We start from the raw sequence: 24,867 nt of genomic DNA, 5'->3' as shown, positions 1-24,867 counted from the left end.
AAAAATTCTAATACAAAAATGTCGAGGGTACAATGGTTTTTAAATTATTCGTGATTACGAAAGTTTACGAATCACAGAGCTTACATTTCGCGCGCTCAGGCATGGTGACATGACAAAGTACCACAGGAGTACCTCTTAACATTGAGGTTGTCATTTAAATACACAGTAACATTTATATTAAGAAATTATGACTGTAGCAAACATATTTGTACATTACGTATGCATAATTAATGTTTTCAATAAAATATCAATTCATTAACAAGATGTTACGATAGCCATTGGGTCACCTGCCAAAATCAATTCCCTACCATGTTCATATAATAAGAACTTTTTTTTTATAAGAATTTTTACTTTTTGAGATATTACCATGACAGTTGTTATCATATGAACATGGTAACGCCGTACAGAGCTCTGAATTTGAATGTCAAACGTGAAGTTTTCTATGTCGATAACACGAAATCTCAATGACACGTCAAATAAAATTGATGTTATTGAATTATAGTGATATATTGCGCTACTCCAATTTATCTGAAATATGCATTCACTGATTCATCAGTGCATTCCAATCCCGATCTTGTTTTATTACGCCTGATTAGAATCGAATTTTGAAACTCTGTAAAATGGTCGAGTGTCATTAACGGGAAAAGATTATTAGTATCATAAAAATCATTATAAAGATAATGAAAATATGATGCATCATTACAAAAGAAACATTAAAATATTTTGAATTTCACAAGTGTTTTGTAAAATTTTCGTGGTTAATAATTAATTAAAAATCTAAAAGTTAAATAATAAAATTATAATAAAGTTAATAACTTAGCTTAACTTAATATTTAATTTAACTGTGTATTAACAACATAGTTATTTTGAAAAATATAAATTTTAATTTATTTACTTTCTTCTTTTTAGTTAGAAATTTACCTATGTCAAAGAATAAATTATAAAAAAACATATTTTCACATATAAAACAATAGCATTTATTATGTCAAAAAGTGCTGGAAACATTCCTAATAAAATGTCATGTATATACAACGGCAATTTTAGTACATTATTATTCAATAATGTAAAAATATTAAAATTAATTTTTGGAGAGAGAGAGAGAGAGAGAGAGAGAGAGAGAGAGAGAGAGAGAGAGAAAGTGAAAGAAAGAGAGAAATTTACATAAAATTATAATATTATGTTAGTGTAAATATATATAAGTATACATTATATTATTTTTAAATAATATAATAACTATTATATGATATTATAGTAAACATTTATTTATATTTATTTTATTATTATCATATTAGTGTAATATAAATACATAATAATAAAGTAAGCAAAAAATTCATATTGTTTCGTGATAGCGTTTTACAAAATCATTGAAATTTAAGAATTTAAACAGTATATCAAGGAAGCGGTACGCGCCGAATTCCGTCGTTGGAAAATTGCGAGAGAAAACTTTTTCCCCGTTTGTTTACGTCAATTCGTGAGAGCGCGAGTGACGAACTGCGACGATCGATGGATCGCACTTGCCTTACAACATGATTCTGTCCCTCATTGTCGTCGCCGTCGCCGTCGTCATCGTCATCGTCATCGCTGGCGCTTCTAGACGGGAGGCAGGGTCGACGAACCAGCCAATCGTGCGGGAGCCTGTGCATCTGAATTCTAATGAGGCCCACCTGGATATATATGAGCTTAAGCCCGTGGTTTCGTTCGCGCTTTTTCCGAGGTATCTCTCCGCCGCGCAGGTGAGTCTTTCTCTTCTTCTGCTCGCTCTTCTCTTCGTCAAGTATCCCGCGTCCGCAGGATTTCTAAACGAGCGTATCTTCGAACAGTACAGTACATTATATTTGTTAAAACTGGCCCTTTCTTTAATATATCCAAGTGTTAATTTGAGATAACAAATTGCAATTTTGAAATGTAAATTCTAAAAATTAATAAATTAAAAATAAATGAATAATATATGTGTCAACATATTACAAATGTTAACTTTATTTAAAAAAAACGCTTCTATAATTTATTTTTCAAACAGTTATCATCTTTCGTATTAATTTTTTCACGTATAATATTTGTGATTCTTTTCAATATATGCATTGTGTTAAATTAATACAAACATTTGAGTAGGCTGTTCGGGACATGCGATATGTATTAAATTTAATATAAATTTTTCAACAAAATTGTGCATTTCCGAGTCATCGGCGAAGATTTCCGTAAACGCGTGTAAAATTAACGCGTTGCCAATAACGATTATTCTTGGATTAATTAGTGGATTTATACAACTATATAACGATGTAATTCTCATTGTTAAACATCACGATTTATAAAGATAATGAAAAAATCAAAGCGAGAGCTTCGGCTCTCTATTCGGCCGGTTTTTCCTTCTTGAGAATCTTAATATCGTGCTGTCTGCAATTAGTTTCTCACAGCTCCGTGACAACCGATTATTTCGTTAAGATTCCGCTGTCTTCTTTGAAGGCAGATAGCAGTCCGGCTTTGTGTAATACACAGCTGCATAGATAAAGATTTTTACGGATTTTGAAAAATAAATAACAAGTTATGAGAAATATTATGTGTGCGTGCACACGTGTGTGTGTATATATATGTGTTTCAGTGGGAATGTAAGAATAAAGTTCAGTATAAATGCAATGTGAAATAGAAGAAAACATTCATATTTCGAGTGCATCTATATTTAGTATCAATATGTATTTTGTCTTATTTGAAAAATAGTATCATATTTGATTAATTAATTCATGATTAAAATTATTGTTTTACCAATTTTGCTATATTGTCAAAACAATTTTTTTATATTGTTAAAACAATTTAATTTTAATTACAAATTAATGAATTATTCTCAATATGAGAAAACGATTAAAACTGAGTTAATTATTTTATCAAATAAATACTCATTATCACGTTATTAGCAGAAGTTGAACAAAAATTTGACGTAGAGAGAGAGAATAAAAATAACATTTTTATCTTCTTAACATAATGTTTTAAAATGTTAAAAAAAGATATTATTATTAATTTTACATGTATTATGTATTTTAGATGATTATTGTTATAAAGTAAAATATTTATTATAAAATAAAGCTGATACATTTTTTTAACTTAAATAGTTGATATATTTTGTTAAAATTAAGTTGTTGACTTATACAATTAATTTAATTACATTAAAAGTTACATGAACAAAAAACTAACTAAATTAAAAGTTACGTTAAGATAAAATTGACTTAAGTTAAATTAAAAATTAATTTTTGAAAACTATTATTCATAATAAATTAGAAATTCCTAATTTTTTAAAGTTAGATTACCCAAAATAATAATAATATACAATAAATATCATTAAACAAAATTTTTAATATTTTATTTCTAAATGAGGTTTATGTGAGGTAACAAATATTTTTTTATAAAAAACATTTTCTTTTATTTTTTTTTACTAGCTAAATTTTTAATTTAAGAAAAAATCAATAAATTAAAGATTGTGCTCAAAAATAACTAGTTAAAGTTAAAAATTACATTATTTAAAATTAATTAAATTAAGTTAAAATTTATTAACATTTTATATTATTATTTAACTTTTAATTAGTTAGATACTAGTCAATTCTGATGTTTAGATTTAAAATACTGAAATATTAAAAACTGTTTGCAAATTGCAATTAAATGCCTTAAATGTTCTAAATATAAATTCCGTTTATAAAACTAAAACATTTTTTAATATTTAAGAAACTGAGACAAAAACAAAACTTTATTAATTTTACTATCTTATAATTAAACATTTTTCTTACAATTATAGTGTACGTAAGTGGAAATATTCTTGTAATTTCCAGGAGAGTTATCTTTCATTAATCTGCTTATCACTACTTATCACCTGCTTTAAAGAGTAAAACACATTTTTTTTTATGCGTTCTACTTTTTAAAGTAGGTGTTAAGTGGTGATGATCTTTATACATTTCTCTACATTTCTCTGATGTATCAATCTTATATTCATGACATTTTGCGTAATTTAGATATAAGTATATGAAGATATTTTTTTTCCCTTCTGTTGTTTTGTGCATCAAACTCTTTTATACGCAATACACAATTATACATTCGCATCAGTTTATACGCATCGGACATTAAGGAACGATTCGCCCTCGCATTTGTCATTTTGGTCATCTTTCTCCATTAGGTTCCGCGAATCCCGTTCCTGATAACGGCTTTGCGAGCGATATCGTAAATACCGTCAGCCCACGCGTGAATTAACTTAGAATCTCGATGGGATCGTCGACACGAGATTGTTTACCGTGCGTTCCATTCCGTTCTTTCGTTCCTTTAATTATTTCCTTTTTCTCTCGCCTTTGTCGAGACCATAGCGAAGGTCAACATGTATGTCACACCTACGTGCCGAAATACCGGTGACTCGCGAAATTTTCATCTCGAGCTTCTCTTTATCATTCACAGTTCGAGTGTTTCGTCTCAAACGTTTTACACCGGTCGTTCAAAGCTTATTGTTAGAATAAAGGGCCCACTTACTGACAATGCTCCAAAATAGTGGAAATTTGAAATGCCTTCTTTTTTAATTAGAAAATTAAAGTTTTATTTTTAACAAACTATTATAACAGTAACTCTGCAAATAAGTTACGCGTGTAATAGCCATATAACTGTAAAACTATTGTATTTACACTCAAAAAAGAAGTGTTTAATTTTAAAATATTTTATTTCTGTCTTTATTTTTGAAATACTTGAAAATGTTTTAGTTTTAAACGGTGTTTAGATTCAAAATAATAAAACGTTTATGAAGCTGAATCATCTTTAATAGCTTCAAACGTTTTACTGTACGTTTTAAATTTAAACATTGTTTAAAAGTGAACAATTTTTAAGTGTTCCAAAATGATAGTAAGGTACCTGTACTCTATATGGCCTATCTAAACTTTGCAATTTTTTCTAATTTTTTGATGTGTTAAAAATTAAAAACTGATGACCAGATTCAAAGTAAAAAACATTTCTAAATATGAATTTAAAATATGGGACAGTATCAAATGATTACGTGGATGTAATAAAGATTTTTAGAAAAAGTGTCATTTAGATCATATTGGGTATATATGTTACTCAATATGGTCTAATTATATTATTTTTTTATAAGTGTTAGAAAAATAGATAATAAAGTGATGTAATTACATTTATAAGTTTATAAGTTTATTAATATATTATATTGACTTATTTATTGACATATAAGAGTACACAAAGAAAATTTTCATCAACAATTCATTAAGTAAATAATTAACTTATTTATCTTAACTTTATCCCTTGAAATCATGATTTATGAATTGGATTTTAATAGGTGGATTAAAATTTATGATTTGAAGTAATAAAAAGTACTGAAAAAACATTACAATCAATGTGTGTGTACTTATTATTGATCTAGGCCATATTGGTTCTACCTTATAAAGAATTTTTTTACATTGGTTATAAACAGGATGACGAAAGTATAAATAAAATACAGCGTTGTAAAGTATAAATATAAAGCTACAATAATAGGAACTGCAGAGATCAATAACCATCACTCGATGGTTATAGAAAGCAGTAACTTTTCTATGAAATATTATCATAGATCATGAAAACCATAATTAAGAAAATTCTACTTTTAACTTTACCGCCAACAACAAAATATACAAAGCATTGAGCAGTCAACTATTGAAACAAGTTACATTGACAGCCTGTACGATATACTATCGTTATTTGTCCAATTCAACATATAACTACCTAGAAATAGCAAGTAGGTCATATTGGGTACTAGATTATATAGGATACACTTATCTTATTTAAAAAAACTATTTAAAGAAAGATAGAAATATAATATTTTCATATCGTAAAATTAAACACTTGTTTTTAAAGTATATGTTACGTAGTAGTTGTATGTATTTTTACTGGAAAGTAAGCTCTTTAAAAATTCAAGTAAAATTACACGTTATGTAATTTTATTTCAATTCTTTAGGAGTTTACTTTTGAAAATTGGATAGTAATTACTTAAGAAGTTGAAAGTTAGATAATAAAGTTAGATAAAGTTAAAGAGTTAATAACTTTAACTTAATTTATTTAATTTTTAATGATTTTATTTTTAACTTTAATTCATTATTTTTGAAACACAAACTATAATTTATTAATTTTTTTCTCAAGTTAAAAGTGCTTAGTACTTGTGACCAAGGCTGAATTTATATATTCAGAAAAACATTTAAGATTGAATTTTCAATATTTACTGTTAGTATTGGGCCATTTATCCTACTCGTTATCGATCGCTCAACGTCCCAGGCAGATCGACGATACTCGTCGCGAATTTTTAAGCTTTTCGTCATCAAGGACGACGCGACGTCGCGTCGCGTCGCGTCGCGTGTGTCGCTTCGATTTTATTTTTATTTATATGTTTCTTGTCTTTTCTTTTCACATCGACAGATATTTTCAGATTTTTTTATTGTACTACCTTTTGTGAAGGTGGAGGGGGAGGGTGAGGGGGAGGGATGGGCGAACACTCGACACGGTTCCTTTGCTTCCTTTTCGACGGCCGAAGCGAAGGTCAAGACCGAAGGTGTATCTTTATACGCGAGCCCGTATTACCATACTAAAACGAAAAAAATCCGAGAGCCTCCGTAAGAGAATCACCGTTACCGATCGGCAAACGGAGCGCATGATTGATGTCGAATAACAAAACATCGTCCGTCGTTAATTAACATCATCCAACTGCCGGGTCGGACCGTTACCTTGCCACTGGCAAAGCGAGCAACGCGATATCGCTGGCACGCGAGAATATTTCTAACGATGTCTGCACGAGGCTGCTGCGAAATGCTCGTATTTAGCCTTATCCCGCGAACAAGCGATTACTCGAATACAAATGCTGCATCTTTGTTTTCTGTACTCAAAAAAAGAAACGTTTAATTTACAATATTAAAATGCTTCATTTCTGTCTCCGTTTTGTAAATATTTAAAAATGTTTTAGTTTCAAATGGCGTTTATATTTAAAACACAAATGTCCATTTCCACCAATGTAGATTAACTTTGGACTCAGTTTAACTTACTCTTTATTTTTTTCTAATTTTTAGAACCAGAAATAGATAAAGAGTAAATTAAACCAACGTTAAAGTTAATCTCTACATTGGTGAAAATGGACACAAAACGTTTAAGCTGTTAAAAAATTTAATTTTAAATATTTAGTGTTTTAAATTCAAATCGCTTAAAATTAAAGCATTCTAACATCTTTTCAAATATCTTTTTAGTGTGTTTTTTAGTGTGTCTGCTGTTCCCTTCGCGCTTTAATGAAAGAAAGAAGTGTTTAATAATAAAAGATATTTTAAACATTTTAATATTTTAAATCCAAACTTGTTGAAATTAATTAAAATTATTATAAAATTTTTTTAAGTATTCAAGTATTTAAAAAAGGGAGATAAGAAATAAACAAATTAAATAGAAGATTAGCCAAGATGGTCATAGCAAGATCTTGGTGTTAAAATAATATTTCATCGTGATTTTTACATTTTTACAGAGTTTCCAATTCATTTAAACTGCGTACTAATTGTTAGTTTCAAAATAATAGCGTCTATATTAATGTATTCTACACTTAATAGAGAAAAAAAGAGGGTAATACGGTACTCATTTTTATTTTATTGAATAACTGTTTATAATCAATATTTCATATTCAAATTCGAACTATTACATTAAAGTGTTGATTAATAAATTCTAGACTTAAAGTAATGAAATATTTATTACTTAGAATTACGTGATTTATAAAAATGTGAAACACTGCATAATCGGTGGCCGAAGAAAAACTTTAGAGATATCACGAGAAATATTATTTCATTCCTGTTTATATATAACATTAAACAACAAATATAAAATATGATATTTCAACGGTGAATATCGCGCTTTAGAGTAACAATCGATTTATCGAAGAAATATTTTGATATGAAAATTTTGTTTTAAAAACAATATTAACAAAATTCCATGTTATTGTTTAACTCTGCATAATTCGAAGCGTCTGTACAGCCGAATAAAAAGTTAACTAACAACACTGGAATGTATATATATATATATATATATATATATATATATATATATATACATTTGTGTGATAATTCGCTCAAGTTTAAAAACAATGAGAAAGTATGTATAATCAAGTGCTAAAATGTATCTTAAAAAAGTTTAAAAGTGCTCAAAATTAAAAATGTCTTATAATAATTGTTGGTTATTGTGTATTGATATATTAGCGTCACTAAAGAACTGGGGTGGGCTACTAATTGAATAATTCTACAAACAATTGTTAGAATGTATCACCTAATAACGGAGATAATAGAAGTAGCGATAATGTCCACAGTAGCACATATTACTCTCTTCTCCTCTAATAAACTAAATTTGAGTAAAATTCATTATATATTTTTTTTTATTTAAATTGTTCAAATTTATTGTTTAGTTAAATTAATAACATATTAAGGAGCAATAACAATCTACGAGAACAATTCAAAATAGATATAACTTGACAATGGAATTAAAAATAACTTTAATTGAATATAATTCGATATTACAAATTTAACAGTACAAATATATGTACAAACTTTTGCAAGTATTTTCAATTAGGACAGTGTTTTATTCAATGACACGCTAATGTTATTTCGGGATTCTGTAGAAAAGATAAAAATTGACAAGTTAAATTATAAATATTATAATTATTGGTGTCAATAAATAATATAAATAAAAAAAAATCAAAAATTCAACCACTCGTCAACTAACGGAATTGGGCGATTTCAAACGTGAGTTTTGAGATCGATTATCTCAGTCCTGGTTTTATAGTTAAACAAGACAAAGGCATTTTGCCAATATGACACGTATGGACGTGTATCAGGAGAACTCGTTTGTTGACTCGACCAGTGTTTGTATTCAAAGTGTAACGAGCGGAACAGGAGTCTCGCAAGAATCGACTCCACATCGCGCATCTTAATTCACGAGCGAGGATCCTGGCGGCTGCTTCTTCGCGGACACACGAAGGCCCCTGGGCACGGCGCGGCGTGCGTTCTCGTTCGTTCATTTATTTTTAACCACCGCGCCGCGACATTACTGGGTCTCTTTTATCTGACACGCGGTCATAGAATCCGAAGGACGGTCTTTGATTTCTCCCGAGAGGCGCAGCTTCCCGTCGCCGAATTCGAATTGTTCTTCAGTGCCGGTTCTTATCCAGGAAAAAAAAAGAGGAGAAAAGGAAGATAGAGGCGAAAAGCAACTTCGACGAAGGATTTTATAACTTCAAAATATCGTCCGCCCCCGTCGTTAATTCTATACAGAAAAAAATTAGTATCGAATCAACAATCTCGTTGTCTCATATATATTAGCAAGAATATAAAACCTTTTTCTTAAAGAATTTGCTAGTCTTAAACAGATATAACTTGCTTATACGAAAAAATTTTGGTTGTTTCATAAAGAAAAATGTATCTTTATTCAATAATAATGATCTTTATGAGTTGAGAGAAAAAAATATGTCGGATTATATTATCTTTACACTATTTTTTTGTTAATCCAAAAAGTCAACTGTTTACAAAATTCCACCAGTATTTTTGCTTTAAGTTTAAATTTAAAAATTTGAAATGTTTTAAATTCAAAGTAATCACTTTTTGCAATGCAATTTATTAAAACAATTTTAATTATAACTAAAAAATAAAATATTTTGGATTCCTATCATGCTTATCGTTTATATCTTCTTCTATCGATTTCAGTTATTTTGAACTAAAAAATATGTTTTCTACATGTTCAGAGATATATCATGACAAAGATACAAGGTTCCACAGTCCTTGTGGCGGGGAAAGTAATGAAAAATGGTGGAAGGTGTGACGAACTGCGGTTAAAAACATTTTAATTTTAATTATTTAAAACTAAAACGTTTTTAAGTATTTAAAAAACGGAGGCAGAAATATTTTAATAATATACGCTTCTTTTTTTGAGTGATAATTTTAATTTATTATTAATGTTTGATGCTACTTTCTTCTACATATTCGTGACAGACATCGCAACATTGATATTCGTGTGGCCGTTTGTCGAACGCCGCTTCTCGAAACACAGCTCGATGCATTTTACATAATTATTTGGACGCGCGAAGGCTCTTCGAATTGATAAAACGCGAGAGCGAGTGCCGCATCGCCGCGACTTCCGGTTGCTTTTCTTACGCGGGAACGGAAACAGCCGCGAGCATTCGCTCGATTTTACGCGGGGATAAACCTAAGGTTTCCCCGGAGTACGTTTTATAATGCCGCAAAACTTTATTGTGCCGGCCGTAATTCTGTTTTCTCTATGTCGGGTGTAAATTGCCCTGAGAAATCCTCGAGGCGATGTGTCGGAACCAATTCTTCATCCCTTCGAGCCTCGTGTTACGTATTACGTGGTGCTGATCGTGATTTCATACGATTATTTGCGATCTCATACAGAATTTTTAAGAATGTGTCACATACCTAAGTAAAAAAAAAAAAAAAAAAATAAATAAATAGAATCCGATAAAAAAAATTTTATTGTTTTAAATATAATTTGGAATTTGGTTCGTAAAGTTACAAATGTGAATCACTTTTTATCGTTTTTTATCGGATAATTTTACCAGGAATCTTAAAGTATAAAAAAAATTTTAAATTCTATAGAGTGTTTTATTATTGCACCGCAAAAATTGTAGCCTCAACTTGAGAATTTTTCTCTTATTTTTATTGTAATTTTTTCTAAAATAGACATTAAGAAGATTTTCTTAACTTCAACAGAAATTTCCCTAAATCATAATAACAGCTACTCTTAATTTTCATAAGAATTTAAGTAAAGTGAAATTTTATATTTACTCTAAATTTTCTATAAATATTAAAAAATATATAAATAACTCTAATAAATATTTGTGCAAAAGAGTTTATTTAAAGTCTATTTGTTTATTTAAAAGTTATTTACCTAAAACTGCAGCAAAATTGGATTATTTTCGCTACGTCATTATAAGTTAAATTTTTCTTTGTTATCTTCTTTATAAGTAGGTTTTAGAGCCAAAATTCGCTATCAAAATATTTATTATCTAAAGAAGAATAAACGTAAAGAACCTTTAGTTTTTGAATTCAATAACTTTTAGTTAGTTTAGTACTTACTCTAAAGCCAAATCTAGTATCTTGAATGCTTTTGTCTCGCTTAATTATAAAATCAGAACTTGTGCGAAAGATCACACTTAAAATTGTCCAATGTCCTTAATTGCCAAATAGTTTCTTAGTTTTTTTTTTTTAATATAGTAATAAATTTATATGCAAAATAAATTTTGAAATTATTAAACACATAATATAAAAATTGATATTAAAAGGACGCTCATTTTTATATCATTGGTTATCGCGATAAATATTACTAATTGTAAGTGCCTCGCTGGTCGAACTGGCTAAGACACCCTTCCCGGATAATTGAGGAATCTAGGTTCAAATCCTGGTCGAAGTAATAGATTTCGCAATAATTTCTTTACAGTTTTTCGGGATTAGGAGAGATAGTAAAGATGCGTATAAATGTCAAATAAATAATTAAATTGATTAGCAATTTAATTTCGTGTATATTCGGATTCATCTTTATAACTGTATTTTAAGTCCCGCAAGTATGCGGCGCGCAGCTTAGGGAAAATCTTGTAAATGTTTATAAAATTTACTTGAAATTTACTTGAAAAATTATTGAGCAGAACTGCTTTCGATCGGTAATACGGTATTCATTATCGATTTGTTATTATAATTCTTGGTCTTTTTAGAATTATTTGTAGGGAAAGAGTAGCTTTCTCAGATAAATCTAAACTTAATCTTTTTGGAAGCGATGTAAGATGTTCTGTTGGTACCAGAAATGACGTTCGATACCAAACTCCTACTGTAAAACACTATGAAGAAAGCGTGATAATTCGGGGAATTTTCTTTGCAGGAGTCGATCCACCTGTTGAGATCAAAGGCTCTATGAACGCTATTTACAAAAAAATTTTAGAAAAAGCTTTATTAACGTATTCCGAAGAAAAAATGCCGTAGAATTGGACCATAAATAAACACACATCAAAGTAATTAAAGGAGTGTTTTCTGTTAAAAAAATTTTCTGTGAGAATTTTAAGTTAGCTATCTCAATTATCGGACTTGAACCCGATAGAATATTTGTGGGAACAGATAGATCGTCAAGTTCGAAAGTATACGCATTCAAATAAGATCGCATTATTCAAGTCATTGAAAGAAAAATGGAATAAAATTTCACCCAATTGAATTAATCGAATAATTGAATTAATACATTGACTGTTATCGCAAAAGATATATGGCTGCAAAATATTAACATAAAAATATAATGTAAACTGACTAAAATGTATTATAGGATGTTTGGACTTATAATTTTGCTTGTAGTACAAAGTGACCGGAAACTTTTGCATTATGTAAATATGACAATTATAACAATAAATATTTTCATGAACACAAACAATATTCTTTCACGATATTATTTCGCTATTTTATACTTACTTATACATATAATAATAATTAAAATTTCATTAAGCATCTTTTAAATAAAATAGAGTATAAAATGCCACTGGCCGGAAACTTTGGCACGCCATTGCACATTATTGATATATTACAAATAATTTTTGTAATTTATTAATATAATGATACATTTATATTTATAATAAATTAAATATTGATAGGACGAATATCACAGCTCATGAATTATTGAAAAGACTCGGGTGCTTTTCTAGTACTTCCTCAAAATCCGTATTCTCATTACTTCCATTCCATTTGATGCTCGGTTGAAAATCCAGCTACAAAGCGAGAAAATTGTGATTCAATGCAAGAGTAAGTTAAATGAGTTAACGTCGCAATTAATTGATTTCTCATTTCCGAAATTGGCCATCAGTTTAACATCTTCTTTAATTCTAATTTCGCGTATTAATAATTGTATATCACAGAATAATTCAATTATACGAGACTCCGTGTATAACTGTTACCCGTTATTCGCTGAATCCTATTCAAAGACGGATCGATGGTTTCACTTCTGACTGGGACAGATGAATATATAATCAGCTGTTAACAGTTAGATATCGTTAATGTCTATCTAACGATTAAAATAGTGTCTATAATGTACTATAATAGACGCATGATTGGAGACACATATTTGTAATAGTAGAATGTGTCACGATCGATTTTGTATTAAATTAATTTAATCTCTGCCATTTATAAAGCGTCGGGCTATCAAGCTTATCCAAATATCATTTTACATCTATCGTTTAAAAAATCAGTAGAAAATGATAGAAACAGATTTAAACTTATTTAAATTTTATTTATTTTTATAACAAAGTTATCGTTTCAATTAGACCCATAATTGAGCTATCTTGATGAAGAAAATCTTACAAAATTCTGCACAAATTTATAAAATGCTACAAAAATCAATATAAAAATGCTATGATTGGAATTTTTGTTATGCATATTTCTAAGAAAAAATAAATATTTTTACCAAAAAAAAAAAAAAACAAATTATTTTTATAAATTTTTATTGTTAGTATAATTTTGTATTTATTTATAGGAACTTTTTTCGCCAGAGTAAGCTTACAAATGTGTAGAATGATGTAATTTGTTGTAGTTTGACGTAGCTTCACTAATTGTAAGAAATTTATCAAAATCACAGAAACAATACAATTCTTTAATAAATTTTTGTAACATTTTTAAAATTTGTATAAAATTTTTTTCGTCAAAATACTCTAGAAAGATTACTTATTTCTACCGTCTTTCATTAGTGTTTCATTTAAACATTTAAATAATAATTCTGGCCTTATATGTTTTCCTATACAACTTGTTGAATTATTTAATAATCCAATTTAAAAATTACGATTTGCTTTATATACACATAGCAAATCGTAATTTTCAGATTAGACTAAATAATTAATAAATAAAAATGTAATAGGACAATTTAAACAAAACATGATCAAATAGACATTTGTTAAAGATGATTACTAAATTATATGCTAAATAAAATAAAAAAGATAACAAATTTGATATCATCTATGAATTAAATACGATAGTGTTGTATAGATTTTTTTCTTATCTAACTGTATCAAACTTTTTTTAAGCAAAGTTGTGGATATTCGATGAACTATTGCAAGATATATTTCCATTTTAAGAAATATATATTTATGAAATTTTAAGTTCTCTTTCCCTGTTAGCAAGTTGACGTAATTTGTCATCATTTTGATGTCAAAATAACGTCTTTGACGACATAATGACTAACAACATCAGCTTGCTGCCTGGATCTAATCAACTATCATTATTATGATAAATAGAGATACTGCACCAATCAATGAATAAGTAAAAAATTGACTCACTCAATAATCAAATAAAAACAACTAATATAATTACATTTTCACGTTAAAAAGTGTACTTTAATCAAATCTGTATGAAAAATTGGTTTCAAATTTTTATATCTAATACAAATTTTAGCCAAAATTTCATACAAATTTGATTAAAATAGCATATTTTTTACGTAAAAATTATTGTAATTATTGTGATGTTTGTAAATATTTTAAAACAGTCATTTACTGCCATTGTGCAATGATCCTAATTTTCTTCTTTTATTAGTTTATAAAAAAAAAGAAACATTTTTATATGCGTATCCGTATAAAGATAAATCCCTGAGTCGCGAAACCATTAGTTGATTTCGCGATCATGATCGCGGGAAGGCGATCCCGGCGGATGAGGGCAGATTTTTTCGTCACGCGTTTATGCACGGACGAGCCGGACACCGTCGTCGTCGCGGTGAACACAGACATGCGGAGATTTCACGATGGTGTCAACGTTTATCGGAGAACCGGTCGTTCATAGATCATTCCCCTCGGGCACTTGGAAAATAAATCGATCGTTCTTTACGCTTCAAGAAGTTTCCGTCGGACGACCGGTCGTGAGTCGCGATACAGAAGCGCATCGAGTATCGGGTAACTCGCACGAGATCGGAAACACGCGACGTTTTAGAATATAAAAGTTGCTTACATTTTATTGAAAAGAAAGAAATCGGCTGTGTATCAAGGTAACACCATATTTATCTAAAACTGTAAAAAAATCAGATATAAAAATGATTTAGAAATGTACACTAGGAAAGAATTTTTTCTTAGAACTTATCCCTAGAAAGCGTAGTACAGCCGAGGGACAACGTGTTTCAAAGACTTTACTATAATTTACTATAATTTTAGTAAAATTTAACCAAACTATTTTATATTATATTATTTTATGTTACACATTATAAAATAGTTTGAATAAACTTTATTAAAATCTTATTTACTTTTACCAAAATTATAGGAAAAATCTTTAAAATAGTCGAGTTGTTCCATGACTACCATAATTCTGATGGTAAATTCTATGAGAAAATTTTTTACGTATAGTTTAAGACAATAATCAACAAGACAAGTTTAACGCGTTATAATAGCAAATTGCTAATTGTTTTATTAACGTGATTGATATTTAATGTTATTTTAATAAGTTCCCTTTTCTGTCTTTTTTTAATTACAGATTCCAAAATAACGTTCTCAATGGGAAAGCTGTTGTTTTCTCTGCCCTTGCTTTTGGCGCTCCTTGCGTACGGAGCAGCTGGTAGGTTTTATTTTTGTTGATAAGTTAAGATTATTGCATGAAAAATCAATTCACGTTATTGTAATATCGCGTTAAAACTTAAAGATTTTAACTTTTACCTTGCATTTTATATTTTATTTTCTTTTATGTTTTCCTATAATATCTATAATTTTCTATAATTAATAACATAAAATAAATTATTAATAATAAATTAAAAACATAATTATATTACTAGGATGGACCGGAATATAATATTTAATTAATTAATTAATTAATAATAATAATAATGAGTAATATAATAATATAATAATAATAATAATGAGTAGTTACTAATAATTCGTCACCCACGAAGATCATAACAATGATAGTACGGATGCTCATAATATCTTCACGGCCCTTAATGCCACCTTCTTTTCTATTATTATTATTATTATTATTGAAATTGAAACAAGACCGCGGTTTGCTTATCATAATTCAAATCTAGATAGACCCATAGATGATCATAGCAAGATCTTAATGCTGAAATAATGTTCCTTGTGTGATTTTTAAATTTACATTTTCTAATTAATTAAATTTATATTTTTTAATTGCTTGAATTATGTCATTATATCGATTTTATTATTATTAATTAAAATAATAAATATCAAAATTAATTTGCGATTAATAATACATTAATTACGTAATTACATCAAATAAGATATGTATATTTCAGAGGCTCCAAGATTAGTTTGTTACTTCAGCAACTGGGCGATCTATCGTCCGGATGTAGGCAGCTATGGCATCGACGATATTCCCGCTGATATGTGTACGCACGTCATCTACTCCTTCATCGGCGTGAGCAATGTCACCTGGGGTGTGCTCGTCCTCGATGAGGAGCTCGACGTCCAGAAGGGTGGTTTTAGCAAATTTGTCGCACTGAAGGAAAAGCATCCACATTTAAAAACTCAGGTCGCGATTGGTGGCTGGGGCGAGGGTGGTAAAAAGTACAGCCAAATGGTCGGCTTGAAAGCCAGACGTGACTCGTTGATCAGCAGCATCGTTGGTGAGCACAGTTTAAACATAAAGCGTCATTCTAAATAGAGTGAACGTGCGTCGATCAGTACATCAAAATCATAGAATAATTTGTCATGTTCAATATATTTAACCCTAAAGTTCAGTCTTATTTTTCTTCTATAAACACTATTGTGGATGATAAAATATAATGAAGAATTTTTTTTACCCACCTTTTTATATATTTAACAAGTTGCAAGATGATAAAACAAGACTAATACTATTTTAATATTAACAAAATTTGATTAAATACTATTTTAAGCTATCAAAATTTGAATAACAAAAATTGTATTAAATTTGAATTAGCATTTAAATAAAAATTCACTCACAATAGTATATTCCAGGGCCAAATATAATTTATAAGAGCAAGAAAGTTGATAAGAACTTCTCACGCCACATCCCTTTTGGGAGTGTGAATCGCGCGAATTGAATATGAAGGAATTCAATAAAATCTCTGATCTCGTTGGCAGATTTCATGAACAAGTACAAGTTCGACGGCTTCGATCTTGATTGGGAATATCCGGCTGCTACCGATAGAGGTGGCACCTTCAGCGACAAGAACAACTTCTTCTACTTTGTCGAAGAACTGAGGACCGCGTTTGACAAGGCTGGTAAAGGCTGGGAAATCACGATGGCAGTGCCAATGGCCACGTTCCGTCTCAACGAGGGATACCACGTGCCTGAATTATGCGAGTAAGTTTCTTTCTTCGTTTTGTGAATTAGTATTATTGTGAACAAAAATACGTGGTGTAAATCTATAGCCTCTACAAAAACAGTAGAGATAACGTTAATGGCACATAAAACATAAACAGTCAGAATCGATTAATCACAGTTGAAAATTTAAGCAATAAGATAAGCAATGGCAAATCAAACATGTTGATCTTCTTGCTGCTTAAGTTTTTTTATGTGTAACTTAATCGCGGTCTTATTCCAATTTAAAAATTAAAACATTATTAATGTAAAAGAAAACGGAGAAACAAAACATTTTAATATCTTAAAATTAAACGCTGTTCTTTTAATGTGTATAAGAGATAATTTGTAATTTTCTTAATTGTTATTTTTAATAATTGTAGACTCGTCGATGCCATCCACGTGATGTCTTATGATCTTCGTGGCAACTGGGGTGGATTCGCCGATGTCCACAGCCCGCTCTACAGAAGGCCTCACGATCAGTACGCTTATGAGAAACTGAATGTGGTACATTTTCTATATACTCTTTTTCTAACAAAAAAATATATCTTTACAAAATTATCGATTTACGTTCATAAAACTTACATTCAGGTTTAAATTAATATTTTTCTGTAACTAAATTAATTAAAAATTAATGACTTATAAAATTAATTTAGTTACATTAAAAGTTGCATGAACAGAAAATTTACTTAATTAAAAGTTGTATTAAGATTAAATTAACATAAATTAAATTAAAAAATAATTTTAAAAGCATTATTTACATTAAATTAGAATGTCGAAATTTCCTAAAATTAGATTACTTTAAACAACAAAACAATTATAATACGTAGAGGAAGATAAAGATGATAGAAATTACTATATTTCTTTTTTGTTTTACCATTTTGTTTTTTCTTTTATAAATAACTCAGTAAATATTAACGCGATACAATTTTTATCAATATCTATTTATTAGTCATAGAGTTTTACCAATATATTTACCAATATATTTATAGGTAGAAGTTTTTTACTTTTACACGATCAAATTTGTAACTAAGAGAAAAAAATAAATTAAAATTTTTGTGTTTTAAAGATAATTAATTAAAATTATAAAATTAACTTAGTTACGAGTTACTAACCTTTTACCTCTATTATTTAACCTTTTAATTAATTATTATACAACTCTGCTTATATTCGATGTACTCGAAGCACTGCATTACTATGTTAACTAAAAATAAAATTAACCCGACAATTATTTTTTAATTTTTTTAATCGCAATGCGAATACTGGTCCAACGATATATGAGTTTTTCGTTGCCGTTATTTCAGCACGACGGTCTTCAACTCTGGGAGGACAAGGGATGTCCCGCCAACAAGCTTGTTGTAGGAATTCCGTTGTACGGGCGTACCTTCACCCTCAGCCAGGGCAACAACAACTTCAAACCGGGCACTTACATCAACAAGGAAGCCGGTGGCGGTGAACCCGGTAAATACACTGGGGCTAAAGGATTCTTATCTTATTACGAGGTAAGTAATCGATCTGAAGAGAACTAAAACGAGAAAGCGAAGCGACATCAGCAGATATGCATTTGTCACGTCAGAAATTCTTCTATCCCTCTTGCAGATCTGTACAGAACTTCAAAAGCCAAATCAAAATGGATGGATCAAGGATTACGATGACGTGGGAAAGGTACCTTATATGTATAAGAAGGGTGAGTTTAATTTTTTACATGTTTGAAAAATAAAAATTTCTTCTATTTTAGTGTGACTTCGCGGAATAACTTGCAACTTAGAAATACAGTATAAATGAAAGTATGGTAACAACAGAATACAAAAAATTAATTTATAAATATTACAGGGTGAATGCACTAGTTCATTAGTTTAGAAAATATTGTTTAAAAATTCAATTTCTTTATCTAATGGAAATATTATATTTTTCATAGAGAAATATTGATTATAGTTTAAAGAAAATTAAATAAAATTTAAAGTTAATATTTTGTTTTAATTTAAAAAAAGTATATCAAAGTATATCAAGTATTTTATATTCTTGTAGAAATAAGTGTGTGTGTGTGTGTGTGTACTTATTTCTACATATATATAACATGTTGCAGATACATACATGAAACAGATATTGTTAAATAGAATATATTAATATGATACTAATGTTTGATATTGTTTTTTCTCTATAGAAGGGAAAAGCCCTCAATGGGTTGGTTATGAGGATGCTGACAGTATCGTCCACAAGATGAATTTCCTCAAGGAAAAGAAATATCTCGGTGCCATGGTCTGGGCGGTCGACATGGACGATTTCAATGGACTCTGTGGTCCTACGAATCCTCTCATGGCTGCAATCTACAATGGTCTGAAGGGTTATACAGTAACACCTAAAGATTATAAGACAACTCCCAGGGTAAGGTTAACTAACTTATGATAGATTCTGGTTAATTTGACTGGCGAGGAGATTAATCGACAGAATTTCTTTGTACAATGGCCTCTAATCTTCAATTTTTCTTTCTATATACAAGTATATAAATAATGTAGAGTAACATTTAACGCATTTTTATAAATCACGTCTTATCCTAACAAAAAAAATCTACAAATTTTGCACAAATGAAAAAAATTCTACAAAATTTATATGAAAATGCTAGAATTGGAATACTTTTCTAAAATTTTGTAAATTTTTGTATGTTTATAGTGTATCGTTTCCAAGATTTCTATGAATTTCTCGGTATATCAAATTATAATGTGAACTACAACAATCTATGAATAAGTACAAAATTCTGTTAAAAATAAAAATTTGTAGAAATTATTAGTTTTCTTTTGTAGAAATATTTATTTTTTCGTTAAAAAAAAATGTTTATTTTTTCTTAGAAATATGTATTTAATTATTAAAATTATCAAAAATGTTCAAATTTTAATATTTTCTTGTAAATTTTGATAGCATTTCTTAAATTTGTGTAAAATTTTGAAGAATTTTTTCTGCCAAGATAACTCAAATTAATTTATAAAATAAATATTCAAACAAAACAGTTCAGAGCGAAATAAATGGATGTTCGTAGTCTGCGTTCAGTAAAAACCCAGCTCTGCAACTGTTGCAAAATTCTTTAATACGATTAGTTTTTGCCCTTCGTTCCTAGATATGAATGTATAACTATAAATCAATTATATTAAAGAATTTTGCACCAGTTTCAAAGCTATTTTTTTCGCTGAACGCAACTAAAGTTGTCAATTGTCTGATGTCGTTTAGTAAAAGCTCTCACAGTTACTAGCAGGTTGCAACACTGAATGATGGAAATCGCCTGGTAAACGAGATTAGGCACGGGAATAAATTTCAGCTTACACTATAATTAACTTGTCCAACAAATACCGAACATATACGAGTATATACTGTCATATACATAATATATACATAAATATGTATCTATGTGTTACATTTATGTTATATTCGGTACATTTCATTTATATATTATATATCTTAGAATTTATATTTTAAAACTCTATATTATTTATTTATTGTTATTATTTGTTTGCTTACTTATAAATTGTGTTATTTTAATACTAAACTAGTTGAATATCAATTTAAGGCAAAATAGTCAAATACATAACACATAATTATATTATATTAAATTAACGTTCACATTAGAAAAATTTGACACAAAAATTTTAATTTAAAAATAAAATGTTCTTCACCGATTAGTGCATATTACAAATGACGAAAAATGTGTCGATATCAGGAGTACGAGCCGAATACATATAATAACCGCCATTTGTTTTCAGCCTGATTGGGACAGGCCACCTAGCACAACGCCTTCGACGGGTGAAACACCCAAACCGAAACCCACCAAGGAACCCGGAGTAACTACCGAGGAACCTGGAGTAACTACCGAGGAACCTGGAGTAACTACCAAGGAACCTCGTCCTACGGAGCCTACGTCAAAGCCCCCTGTCGATGAAAACGAAGTCGAGTGCAACAGTGACGGTATGGTCCCCAGCAAGGACTGCTCAACGGTACGCTTGTGAATACAAAAATATATATTCGAATCTACATTTCTAATGATTATTCTTATGATTATTCGGAGTGATAGAATACTCATTTGTTTTTTCTTTAAATGACTTAATAACGCAACACAATTCTTATCAATATCAATTTGTTAACTATAGAATTTTACCAATCACGCATTAAAATATAAGTTCGTCAAGTATATAGAACGAATATACAATTTACTGAAGAGGGAAAAAAGTAAAGATGCGTTTGTAGTAGTAGGAGAGATAGTAGGAGAGTCGTGAAACATTAACAATTAATGTTACAAAAGGCACTTTTTGTTATAAAAAAGGACAAATTTATAATTCTTTGTAGATCTTATACACTAATAATTTTATTTGAAAAAGTGATTTTTAAAATAATTTAGCTTAAGAAATAACTTTTTAATAAAAATAATTTCTTTGTTGCTAGTAAGCATGTAGCGTCCACCATAAAGTTGCAAAGTCTCAAGAGAGATCTTACGTTCGTAATGCAAATGACTCATCGTAGTCATGACCATCTCACAATCTCTCTCACTACATAATGTAATTACAAAGTATAAACAATAATAAGTCACATCGGTCTGACAAAATTAAAACTCAAGATTAGTAGGCCTATGTTAATCATAGTGATTTTTAATGCCAAATAATAATACTTTTTAATTTTTACAATCTTTAATTTATTCAAACTGCGCGCCGCATATTCGTCAGATTTGAAACTTGAAACAGTCATGAAACCGGGAATATGTAATATTAATGCTTTAGAAGCATATATGTATGTATAAGATCCGCACGGAATGTCAAAAGATCCAGGTTCGAACCCTGGCTGAGGTGTTATTTTTTCGCAATAAAATTCTTTACAGTTTTTTTCGTGGAGGAGGATCTTATAGGTGTTTTTAAAACATTGATATTACGTATTCCGACTTTATGACTGTGTTTTAAGTCTAACGTATACGTAGCACGTAGTTTGAAGAAGCTGAAGATTGTAAAAATTAAAAATTATTATTCAGCAGTAAGAATCGCAGTGACTGATACAGAACTGCTAACTTTATGTTTAATATCTAATATACTTCTCAAAATTATGCAAAGAGTACATGTAAAAATCGCTGATGATACTTGTTTGCAAAACTGAAATGTAGCTTTTATAAAAACACAGTGATCACTAATGACCATTAACCATCCTATAATGTCCAAATAGACTGTAACAAAGTAATATTAATGGTTGCTCTTAAAATTCAACGCGAATTGTATGAGATATCATATTTCACCACCCCACACGTACCTATATCACGACTCTCGTCTTTCTATATTATGAGAACTTTTTTACTAAAATGTTTTAAAAATAAAATTATCTATTAATTAATAAATGGTATTTAACAAAGATTTAATTTCTTATTTTTTTTTATTTTTCTATTTATTGGATATAAATATAACACGTATGTTTATTTGACGTAATCATGTAATATATAAAATAATTAATGATTTAATTTTTGGATAATTTTAGGTCATATTTTTAGAAAGATTTTCTTTAGAGTTAATGTTATATTTCAACTGTTTATTAAAAAAAATATTTTTAGTTTAAAAAGGATGTAACATTGGATTTTTTATGTACTTACATAGCGTAAATAACTGTTATAAAGAATTTTGTTTTCTTTTAATTACGGTGTTTTAATTTTCAAGTATGCAAATATATTTCTTACATAATAATATGCATTTTTTTGCAGTACTTTATCTGCAATCATGGTAAACCAATCAAGACACAGTGTCCAGCCGGTTTAATCTTCCAAGTCACCAAGCTCATCTGCGACTGGCCAGCTAACGCGGATCGCGAGGAGTGCAGAAAAATCTAATTCGTAAAGTGATTCAGTTTAGAGTTTCATCGATTCATACATACATCTCTCAAATCTACAAGAAAGTTTATTGCGATAATTTCAACAGAGAACGTTCGTTACGTGTTATCGTTTGTTGTTGTGCGCGAGAACGTGTGCGATGCGAATATCGCTGTGAGCTACAATAAATCATACGCAGTTTATCAAAAGTCTAAGAGTTAAATATAATTTTCTATACTTCATAAGCCTTCCTTTTTACACTGTTTAACATATTTAACTGGCTTAATATGTTGATAAGCTTAAATTTAATAAAAGAGAAAAACTCTTACGAGAAGAGCTTTAATTATGATTTTTTTAATAATTAACCCTGCGTAGGCATACATATTCTTACTTACTTCGTAGGCACATTGGATCTTTTGTGTCCAACCTCATTTCTTTTACCGTTCTATATTTTCAAAAAAATCTAAAAAAATTCAAGATTATTTTTCAATTTCTTCTACATTACCATATAGTTGTTTAACTCAAATATTAAAACCATTATTTAATCAAAATTTAAATTTATGCAAGATGAGAAAAAATGGAAATTGGTTTAAAAATGTATAACTTAGAAATTAATAAATATAAAGAGAAGTTGTTGTAAATTTTTATACTATGATCGTAAAAAAAACCTATGTATGTGACGTTGGAGTAAGCAAAATGGGTGAAATCCATTTCCTACGATCTACTCTTACTCTCAGCCAATGAGAGCTCACTAGTAAATAGTAATAAGAAAACTAGCGCGATTGACTCATGATAACCTTTATTACACGCCGTTATAAACACTCGGAGATAAAAACACCTTAATTCTATAGCCTACGCTTAATGCTTACTCCCTAATCCACTACTACCGCCATTGTAGAATAATCTTAAGTATAAAGTATCACGCCTTGTACTCCGAATCTGTTAAAGATTTTTAATACTATTTCTATATCAACTTTTTATTTTTAAGACTGCATTCATTAAATACCAAGAATAAATTATAGAATATGAGTGAAAAATGACTTGCCGAGAACAAACAGTTGCCAGGTTATGAATATAATCGCGGATTCGCGTGTGTTCTCGCCCGAGATTGCGAGATTTGACTTTCCAGTGTCGCGTTTCATTTCCTCCTTTCTGCCATTATTGGTAGAGCGCAACGTATATAAAAAAAAAAAAACCGAAAAAACGCGATTTGACGTTAACAATGCGTGACGGTTGGCGCAAAAAATATGCTCTCGAATATGAAGTCAAGAGCGATGAAAAAGCAAACAGAATTCTCTCTCTCTTTCTCTCTCTTTCCGCTCTTCTAATCCACCCTATCGAAATCGTTCTCCATTCGTGCGAGCGGTTTCCTCGCGTCAGTGAATACGTAAATTTTTAGCGGAAAAATCTGTATGTGTGTCCCAAGCGCGACACCCCAGAGTCCAAAGATCTCGGTGCCTTGATTGACACCTGAATGTTCTCGTATGCATATAGAGCCACCCTCTGCCCCGCGCGATCACTTACACACACATTTTCTCTCTCCTTCCTTCTTTTTTCATCCCCCAATCTTTCGTCCACATTCCCTCCTTCTTCAACATTCTGTTACATCGCTTTTATCCGGAAGCGAAACTTGATGGCTGTTATATTTTAACGAGCACGTTTCTTTCTCCAGTTACCGCGGCATTTGCAAGAATGAACACTGGCAAAGCCCGCGCTCCTTTCCTCCTCTTCTCCTATGCG

At 29.6% G+C, this 24,867-nt stretch overlaps 1 protein-coding gene across 2 annotated transcripts; it reads left to right on the top strand.

The window, feature by feature from the left end:
- The first annotated feature begins 1,627 nt into the window (after positions 1-1,627).
- LOC105200713 (endochitinase) lies at positions 1,628-23,455 on the top strand. Of its 2 annotated transcripts, none has more exons than XM_011168383.3 (10): positions 1,628-1,733; positions 15,504-15,584; positions 16,276-16,605; positions 17,084-17,306; positions 17,687-17,810; positions 18,608-18,805; positions 18,903-18,990; positions 19,468-19,688; positions 21,056-21,286; positions 23,023-23,455. In XM_011168383.3, exons 2-10 carry the CDS (start codon positions 15,524-15,526, stop codon positions 23,146-23,148), a joined length of 1,602 nt encoding a protein of 533 aa, XP_011166685.1. In that variant the 5' UTR covers positions 1,628-1,733; positions 15,504-15,523; the 3' UTR covers positions 23,149-23,455. The 2 variants fall into 2 exon arrangements, with proteins under 2 accessions (XP_011166685.1, XP_039313610.1); XM_039457676.1 differs by lacking the exon at positions 1,628-1,733 and adding an exon at positions 14,985-15,024.
- The last annotated feature ends 1,412 nt before the right edge of the window (positions 23,456-24,867 follow it).

Source organism: Solenopsis invicta, chromosome 2 (genome assembly GCF_016802725.1).
Source record: "Solenopsis invicta isolate M01_SB chromosome 2, UNIL_Sinv_3.0, whole genome shotgun sequence".
NCBI classification, from domain to species: domain Eukaryota; kingdom Metazoa; phylum Arthropoda; class Insecta; order Hymenoptera; family Formicidae; genus Solenopsis; species Solenopsis invicta.
This window is presented reverse-complemented; position numbering and strand designations above follow the sequence as displayed.